The sequence below is a fragment of the Dendrobium catenatum genome, unplaced genomic scaffold (assembly GCF_001605985.2).
Source record: "Dendrobium catenatum unplaced genomic scaffold, ASM160598v2 original_scaffold_6507, whole genome shotgun sequence".
NCBI classification, from domain to species: Eukaryota; Viridiplantae; Streptophyta; class Magnoliopsida; order Asparagales; family Orchidaceae; genus Dendrobium; species Dendrobium catenatum.
The window spans coordinates 24,859-34,677 of NW_021324968.1; the positions used below are offsets into that span (position 1 = coordinate 24,859).

Sequence of the window (9,819 nt, forward strand, 5' to 3'; positions counted from 1 at the left end):
AATATTATGGTAACGATATGCGTGTATGAAATAAATAAGTAAGACTAGTTGACCCGTTGGTTAGAGACTGATTGACCTGTATAGGAAGGTGGGCCGACGAACTTTTCTTTAAATACTGTGGTTTGTTGTTATCCCATACTAATTCATGTGATACACCCATTGAGAGTTATAAAGAGATTATTACTGTGCCGACGGGCAAAGAGTGACGACTATATTTACTGAGCCAACAATTTATTAACATTGATATTATTACAAAAAATTATTGATTGCCAGGACTTCTATTTGTTTAGTATGAGTGCCAAAATGCATGTTCTTAAGGCATTATTCTTATTTTTGTACAGACTTATTAGTAATGCACAGATTTATTATTACTATATTATTTCACTGCTCATGTCATCGGATTATTACTATTACTAATATAGACACTGATATCATTAGATACTACTGATTTACTGTACTGATATTATGCATGTAAGATACTGAGCACGTGATATAGAATAACTGGATAGCATATGTACACTCTTATATGATTTTACTACATTGATATGATTTCGATAGTCTTTTATTGATTTTTGGATTTGATGCTTTATCTGATTTCTATACAGATATAATGATTTTTTTATAGATTTGAATCCCGTTTTAGTTTACCACTTTACTGGCTTATGTATCATAGTCTTTATTGTTTACAGATTTTACTACTACTGCATGTGAATTTTACTATTTCTGCATTAATTCAGTGATCATATGAAACTGTTATGATTTGATTATTGACATGCATATTGCTCTTTTATCGTGCTTTGAATTTAGTTGTAGGTTTTTTTGACCTACTGGACTTTTTAAGCTCATTATATATGGTTAAATAATTTCAAGTCATAGTAGGGAAGTAGGAGTGTGAGGATGGTCAGGATTCTTCAGGCTCTATTTTTTTTTTTTTAGTTATTTTTTGGTACTTAGTACATGATCGATTTGTGATGATTGTGTAGATTATGAATAATATATATGACTTTTGGGAATGAATATAAATGTGTACATTAATATTTTAAATTATAGAATATGTTATATTTTTAATACTGATAGATGATATTAGATAACTCTGATTGTTATTTAATTAAAAGATTAAAATAAAGATTATTCCAATTTAGATATTGGGACATCATACTTACTGCCTAATCAAACCTTATTGGTTGTATATGAAAAGAAAATACCAAAGAAGTCCCGTATCGATCATTCGATTAGTTTTGATGATTTGTATTTGGAGGGAGTAGAAACCCCTCATCAGGATCCACCCATTATTAATACGGGGATATATGACATGTGTTATAATAACAAAAGAATTTTGGTGGATAATGGGGGTTCCATGGATGTTTATTCTACTCTACTTTTCTAAATATGGGTCTCGCTAGAGAAAACCTTTAACCCATCACAGGATCGCTATATGAATTTGATAATCGACTTTTACGAGTAGAAGAGACAATTAATCTCCCAATTGTACTCAAAGAATTCCCTCAACAAGCTACTTATACAATTCAATTTATTAGGTGACATTAGAGTTAGCTTATAATATTATCTTTAGAAGACCCCTTCAATCAATCTTTGGACTTGTCGCCTCAATTCCACACCTTAAACTAAAAATGTTCACCCATACTAGGATCAATATGCTGCAAGGACACCAACAAGTGGCACAATCCTACTATCTTAATCAAGTTCAACCATGCCCATTAATTACCCTAAGCATCGAGGATTTCGATCTTCAAAATGAAGATATCTCTCATAAGGCTTCTCTCGTGGAACTCACTTCTATCTATATCAGAAGAGCACCCTTAAATGACTATGGAGTTTAGGTCTTTTTTACTACTTGTCTTATTTTATTTAGTGTCTCTTCTATGTTGAATATGGTGTAGCTTGGGTATCCCTAGTATTTCCTTCACAAGAATTATCAATAGTTATTGATAGTAGTGATTATCTTATGCCATGTACTTTTTGCCAAGTGATGTTGTAGTCCCCCATATGTCTCACTTTTGTGTTGAGTATGGTGTAACTTTAAAATTCTTAAGTCATACTAGAGAGCTCTTGTATTGTCTTACATAATATAATAATATGTTGTTCGTTCCTTTTCGATATTGTCTCCTTATTTAAAAAGGATAAAAAATGATAATTAATGGTGAATATAATCTCTTTATCTATTATTTAATAAATACATAATCTTTATTGTGTCTCAATCATTGGATGATCAATTCCAAGGGGATTCAAGCTGATCTCTTCCATATAAGTTAATATTATCGAGTAACGTTCTGACATACAACTTCGGATATGTTTAACATCCTAGGAGGATATCAATCAGATCATAAAATCATTGATTTGAGAAATACACAATCTTTATTATGTCTCAATCATTGTATGATCAATTCTAGGAGGATTTGATTCGACCTCTTATATATAAATTAACGTCATCGAGGAGTGCTATAACATATAACTTCAGATATGTCAAATAAAAATCCTACAATGATGTCTTGTATCTTAACCACTTGAAGGTCAACCCTAGGCGGATTTGATCTGACCTCTTTCATATATGTTAATGTCACCGAGCAATGCTTTGACATACAACCGTGAATATGTCAAAATCTTTTGTGAATTTCTCTCAATCTATTAACGTCATCAAATAATACTATGACAAATAACCCTAGGAAGGTCTACCCAAGTTAGCCTCAAAGAGAAGTTAGTATTGGACAGTGTCTTCACTAAAAAGACTCTATGTGAGTATGTGGTTGATAAAGTCACCACTCATATAAATATATTGGTGGGCTAAAAAGTCTCAAAAAGCACATGGGATAATATATCAAAGAATGTCTCAAAGATGCATAAATAACTTAGTTTTTTCTGGGGAACAAGTTCATTAAAATGGGAAAACAAGTATCGAGCTTATACAATAATCTCTAATATATATACAATATCATTGGAGTTACATATATTCCACATCAGGTTCAAATATACATTCATTTTTTCAAGAAGATGAAATTAACGTTACACAAGCATCATCCATACAAGCATATCCTATAACTTATTCTTCCAAGATAATCATCAAGACACTATTAATGTGTTGTTAGACTACTAATAAGACACTGCTTTGACACCTTCCATCAGGGATGTTTGATATCTGTACACATCTGTATATGGATGCATATTGCCTTTAATAAAATATAACTAGACCATCGCCATCATCAGCCCTTTGCCCGATATTCACCGTTAGTCCTTCACTTCATGTCAGCCATCATCAATTCTTACTTGACTACTATTAGTAACACACCCCTCAATTGTCTCCTTCATTTCACTACCCAGCCATCGACTGATGCTGAAATTCCATTTAACAGTCGATCACCGCAAAACTTTCATTGTCAAAATTTCATCCCTCTACTGACAATCACCAACTCTCCTCCCAAGTGCTATTACTGTTATATTTTCTCAAATTGCCCTCTTATACAAGCAGTAGTTGATCTTTATTCTAGTAAGAGTTATCTATTAAGGGAATAATCACTTATCGTGACTTCTTTTACACAAAAGAGAGGAACTGAAACTTGATAGGGGATGCCGCCAATCTCAGATAGTGGAATGCCTCTAATGTAAGAAGAAAGTTGAGAAAAAGAGAATAGAAGGAGAAAATATTTCCTTCTACACTAAATAGGGTCACTAAATTTGGATAGAGAATGTCACCTATAAAAAATAATGAAATGTCTATGCAGTAAGAAGAAAAATGGGGGAGAAATGAAGGGAAATGCCAAAAATTTTAATTTCTACACAATAGAGGGGCACTGAATTTTAGCAGGGGATGTCACCTATTAAAAATAGTGGAATGTCTCAAATATAAGAAAGTTAGAAGGAGAAGAGAGAAGAGGAGAATGAGTAATTTGCCTCTTGTTATAGAGGGTACTTATAGGATGAAATTGGGTAAAACAGTTCAAAATTTTGGGGGAAATTTACCTCCAAATCATTTAAATTTTTTTAAAAAATATTTCTAAAAGTTTTTTAGGCCCACTCATAATAATTTCAGAATTAAAAAATAAAAAAATAATTTAATAATAATAAAAAATTATAAGAGGCTTAAAAAAATAGTTATAAAGGCAGCCCGCAGTTGCCATAAATGGCGATGCGTGACTTGAGAGGTGTGTTTGTGCCGGCGGCGCTTGCCGGTGGTTGGACGACTTGCAGGTTTGGCAGCCAAAACGTGTATGGGCTAAATTTTTGGCAAGGATAGTCCAAATCAAACATTTTTTTGGTCCACAAAACCGTTTTTTAGCATCCCATATTAAATTTTGGCACTTTTCGAGCTCAACGGAGCTTTTATAATCAATTTTGAGGCATTGTAAATATTTTGGAACGTAATTTTTTGACATTTTTAAAAATTCAAACAATTTTTAATACTGTGATAGGTATTTTTCAGACTTCTAGAGCTTCGAAGTTCAAAAATAGGGAGACTACTTATATATCATAAAAAATATTATCTAGATCAGACATGAATATTAAGGCAAAATCAAGCTGAAAACTTCCAAAATTAAAGTTGGGTCCATCCGAACTCTGATTTCAGCAAACTTATAATTGAACTTAACGTCTTAGAAAGACGCGACACCAAATTTGATCCAATATGAGGCCAAAAGTGTCCAACTAAAAAGGCGAAGCGCATTTGAAAGGTTGAAAATATAATTTGGATTACCAAACAATTTGTAAACATGACAAGCTTATAATCTAATCGAGCGACTTGATGAGATGAATCCAATGATCCCAAGATTGCGAAATTATAATATCTTTAAGACATTCAAATGTATAGTAAACAATTCATGATCAAGGGAATTAACATCAGCTGTCCATTCAAATCACTTACAATTTACCCTTGATCTTCCTTCTATTTACTGGTCATGTCACTATTAGAAAACTATAAATTGACCATTCATTTCTCAAGAGAGGGGATCCAAACAAGAAGAAAATGAAGATAAGGAAGAGAGTTCTCTACCATCAGACTTCTCCTCGACCATCGCCGAATTTTCACCTGACCACTAATTGTCGCCATATTATTGCCCGTCCATCGAATGACGCCGGACTTCCGCCCGACTGCTAACTAACACCGTATTTCTACTCGATCACGCACTAAATATGACTTCCATCCGACCTTTAGATTTCAATCCGACTATTGACTATCGTAATCTGATCGTCCTAAATTTCAAGGACGAATCAGACACTTGAAATTTACTCAAACATTAGTGGAATCATTTCAACTAGGTGTTATCCCGTGATTTTTTTCCTTTTCCAGGGTTTTTCACATAAAAATCATGATGTTTCATTTTTCTTCTGTTTGTGTACTTGATATATGTATAATGCTGAGACGAAAACTTCTAACTCTATCTCCACACATTCTAGCACGTAACAATTAGGGGTGTCAATTTTTGACACGATCCTCAACCCGATCCGAACCCGACCCAAAAAAATCCGGGTTCGGGTCAACCCATACCCGAAATGGGTCGGGTCGGGTTTGGGTTGACCCAACAACCCGAAATTGACCCAAAAGTGACACGAAAACTCATATTTGACCTGAAACCTGAGATTGACCCGTTTTTGACCCGATTTTGACCCAAAAATTGAATATTGACCCGATTTTTGACCCGAAAATTAACAATTTTAGGTCAACTTCGGGTCATTTGTGTCGTGTCGGGTTGACCCGGACCCGAATCGGGTTGGGTTTGGGTCCGGAATTCTGACCCATTTTTAAAGACGGGTCGGGTTTGGGTTAACCCGAATAGTGCCGGGTCAGTTTCGGGTTTGACCCGAACCCGACCCACTGACCCGAATTGACACCCCTAGTAACAATACTGTTCAGAGCATCGTATCATATGATCCTTACCTTTATCTGAAAAATGTAAAATCACATAATGAGCATATAGCCTAACAAGTAATAAAATTCTATCAGTGTTTTTAGTGCATTTTTGATAGATTTAAGAGAGATAAATTGATAGAAATCAAATTATAGAAAACATAAATAAGAAGATAATTACTTACAATAAATTAAACAAAATCTGTAATAATAATAATGGGTAAATACAACACAAAGATTTTTTTCTCTTCTTTCTCTTCTTTTCGTTCTTCAATTTCTTCATGACTAAGTAAGCAAGTGAGGAAAGTAGTTGGGTGAGACAAATATATTTATTACAAAAAAATTATATAAAAATATTATTAGTGACCTAACACCATTGTATTCTACTTCAGATGCTTCATATTTTTTAAATAAATTTGTATATTCTTAGGACTTTATATTTTTAATATTTTAATTATACCTAAAAATCAAAGAAGTACAATCAAATATATTATTTGAAGGATTATAAAATATGACTATCATATAAATCTTTACAACTTGACAAATTCAACTTTTAATTTTTTATTTTGAGATCAAGGTTTTATTTGGTATGATTTTTTTTTTTCTGTTTTTTAAAGTAAATTTTTATATAAAAACTAAAAATGTTATATTAAAAAATTTATTTTAAAAATTTATAAAAAAGTCGTCTCAAACATAATTTAAATATATATAAAAATTGTACCACGTTTTTTTCTAATGAGGGATATAAGTATATAACATTAATCTTGTAGCTCATTCTTGAATGAAATTTAAGCAGAATATTTCTGAAATTTTTTTTCTATATTTTTCTATATAAAATTGGTTGGACGGTGAAAGCAACGAAAAATCGCCGAAAGTGCGAAGGCTTGGTGTCCAAGAAACCGCGCTTCCATTAATATCTTGATTCCGTCCCCCTTTGGCCAACAAAAAACCTTGAAGCCCTAAAAATTCTCCCTTTTCTTTCTCGCATGCTTTACCATGGCGGAAGACAATTTTGCAAATCAGGAGCCTAACATCGTTGATGACGTCGATATCGATGTTCTCTTGCAACGATTCAGCGATGACCCCATTTTCGACTTTGATCTCGACCTCGACTTCGATCTCCTCCGCGAGTCCTGGGTTCCCGGATCCGACCCCCCTTCTAATGTTTTCCAGCCTTCTGGATCTTCTTCTCCGGTTCCTCCTACGAGTGTTGAAGCCCCATCGATGGAGCCGAGCTCTCCGGATTCCGTCTCTTCGTTCGTGAACTACATCGAGAACTTTCTTATGGACGATGTCGATTGGGGCGAGGGCGACGGAGGAAAGGAGGTCGGCGAGGATAGTGGCGTGGATCTATTCGCTGGCGCACTCTTTGATGGCTCAATCAGCTCAAAGGCTGATGTGGATACTCCTGAATCGTATGATGCGTCAACCAAGGAAGGCCATAGCAAAGAGAAGGAAGTCCCTGAGGTGGTTGTTGTTGAGGAGGATGACGATTTTGTCATCAAGAAACGGAGAAGGTATGCTTGATTCGAAAATATTCGCTTGGTCTTCCAAGCTTAATTACTTATCTTTCTTTCTGTTTCTTTAGTGTTAATAAAAATAAAGGAAAGAATTTTTTGTATTGGAGCTAAGGAAAAAAAAAAAAATCTACTGTAATTTAACTAGTGGAATTTGTAATTGTTGGCTTATGTTTATGCTTCAAATCCTCAGGCAAATGAGGAATAGAGAATCTGCTATGATCTCGAGGGAGAGGAAGAAGTTGTACATAAAGGATCTTGAGATGAAGAATAAGCACCTAGAGATAGAATATCGCCGCCTTGACTATGCTCTCCGCTGCTATACGGCGGAGAACATGGCGTTGCGCCGGAGTTTGCAGTTTCAGAAGAATAGGTCCTGCGGTGCTTCCGTGGCCAAACAGGAGTCTGCCGTACTCTTTATGGGTAAGGCATCCCATGAGCAATATCCAGGCCTTTGGATATGCATCTTTGAATTTCTTACAATTGTTAGAATATTATTAAAGGTGTATACTTCTTCAATATATTTCAGTTTTTGCGTTGTCTTTTGTTTGTTCTAATTTTTTTTTGTTTTTTTTTTCCCGAAAGAGCTGGAAATTTCCTGCATTTAAAAAATTGCATAGATTCAGACTCCATATTGGCAGGCATTAGATGCTAGCAGCAGGACTTTCCTGTAAGTTAGTACCTTGAAAATTAATCAGATCTACAATATGTTATTTACACAGCTCATCATGGCCTATTGGTTGAGAGCTTATGCTTCAACTAAGAGGTCCTGGGTTCGAGTCTTTGTGTATGCGTGGTGTGCGTGAGTTTGCCTTAATTGGCCTAAATGTCCCAAAAAAAAAAAACAATATGTTATTTAATTCACAGTCATCTGTAGCAGTGTTAATTCCGCTAGTTTTTGTACTGATTAAACTGTAGAAAATATAGAGCTTGCAAATTAGTTGATCACATCCCATCCAACCCATTTTCTCTTGGTATTCCTTTGTTATGTAAGTATAGAGGACTTCATTCATGGCTTATCTCATCTCTTATCTAGCTTAGCTTCCTCTTGCATTCGAAGCTTAAGCTTGACCCATGGGGATCCCATGTACCTTGTTTTGAAGTAAGAAAATTTGAGAAATGAGGACCCGATTGGTTATATACATGCATTTTAGAAAAAATAAAATACTTGGAATGTACATGCATGAATTTTTTTTTACACAGCTCACCTTGACTTGTTGGTTGAGAGCTTAGGCTTCCAACTAAGAGGTCTTGGGTTCGAGTCATTGTGTATGCATTGTGTGTGAGAGTTTGCCTTAAATGGCCTAAATGTCCAAAAAAAAAGTTTTTTTTTGTGTTTGTTACGATACATTTTAAATGCATTGAAATATGGTGGATGACAATCGGGGGTGGCAATGGCGTGTAGTGGTTGCGGGTAGAGAAGGTGAGGGTCACAAAACATAAGTTTTCTATGCATTTGAAATTCATCCATTAGGCGACGAATTTCAAATTTGTCGAAAGATAAATATTTTGCAGTATTTCAAATCCTCTACTCAAATGCTCCGAACAAAAATGAAAAGGAAGTTGAAAATCTTGAATTAATGGCTATACAAGTCATATATGCTGAACTATAATTCTTTTTATCAATTTAGTTTATATTCTTCAGTTCTTTTGTTTTCAATTTGAAGTTTGCTCGAACCTTTTGAATTGTGAATGTTTAAAAATTTTGGTTACCTTGTCATCCTGTTTACCTGATCCGGAGGTGCTATTTTACACTTGACAGAATCCCTGCTGTTGGGTTCCCTGTTTTGGTTCGTGAGCCTCGTGTGCTTATTTCTTCTTCCCAGCCTGCAAAGCCTGAAAATCTTAAGCTGCTCGGGAAGAGATCTCGCAATGGTAGTTGCAAGAACAAAAAGTAGAAAAAGTCTTATGTTGGGTAAAGATTTAAGACTCATTCTGCATAAGCTGAAAAGACGATGTAGAAGCATGAAATCTAGGATGAAGTTCTTTTTATTTCCTCTTCATGCTGTTCTTGCCTGATTTGAATTGTTCTGTTATTGGTTTTCCTTTCCTTTACTGTTATGTTTTAATTAGTACTTTTGTGCGTTGCAAAACATTATTGATGCTATACCTTACGTTGTTTTTAAATAATATTGAGGTTCTAGTTATGTTTTACGATAGCATAAAGTATTCCAGTTACGAACCCCTCTCAAATTTCCGTATGTTGTAACTGTGATATTAGCATATGCGAAGTATAATGATTTCTGAAGTACAAATATAGCATTTCTTGACAGTTTTTTATTTGAATATGAATCCACAGCTATTAGTTTCAGTGTTTCATGGTCACTCACTCATATTTTAACTTCCAAACAAAGGATAGGACTAGAACGATAAAGTAAAATAGACATTAGGCTTGGGTTCGTAATTGAAAAGTCACTTTTAGGCTTCATTTGTGATAGTTTTCTT

The 9,819-nt window shown here is 34.4% G+C and overlaps 1 protein-coding gene across 1 annotated transcript; it reads left to right on the top strand.

Moving 5' to 3' along the window:
• The first annotated feature begins 6,725 nt into the window (after positions 1–6,725).
• Positions 6,726–9,540, top strand: LOC110113665 (bZIP transcription factor 50). Its single transcript, XM_020846332.2, has 3 exons — positions 6,726–7,374; positions 7,568–7,797; positions 9,137–9,540. The coding sequence occupies exons 1-3, from the start codon at positions 6,854–6,856 to the stop codon at positions 9,391–9,393; spliced, it is 1,008 nt and encodes a 335-aa protein (XP_020701991.1). The 5' UTR covers positions 6,726–6,853; the 3' UTR covers positions 9,394–9,540.
• Positions 9,541–9,819: the final 279 nt, after the last annotated feature.

Coding starts and splice junctions, on each gene's coding strand:
- LOC110113665 (XM_020846332.2), top strand. CDS start 6,854: ATGGCGGAAGACAATTTTGCAAATCAGGAGCCTAACATCGTTGATGAC. Junction 7,375..7,567: donor GTCATCAAGAAACGGAGAAG/GTATGCTTGATT, acceptor TCAAATCCTCAG/GCAAATGAGGAATAGAGAAT. Junction 7,798..9,136: donor GTCTGCCGTACTCTTTATGG/GTAAGGCATCCC, acceptor TACACTTGACAG/AATCCCTGCTGTTGGGTTCC.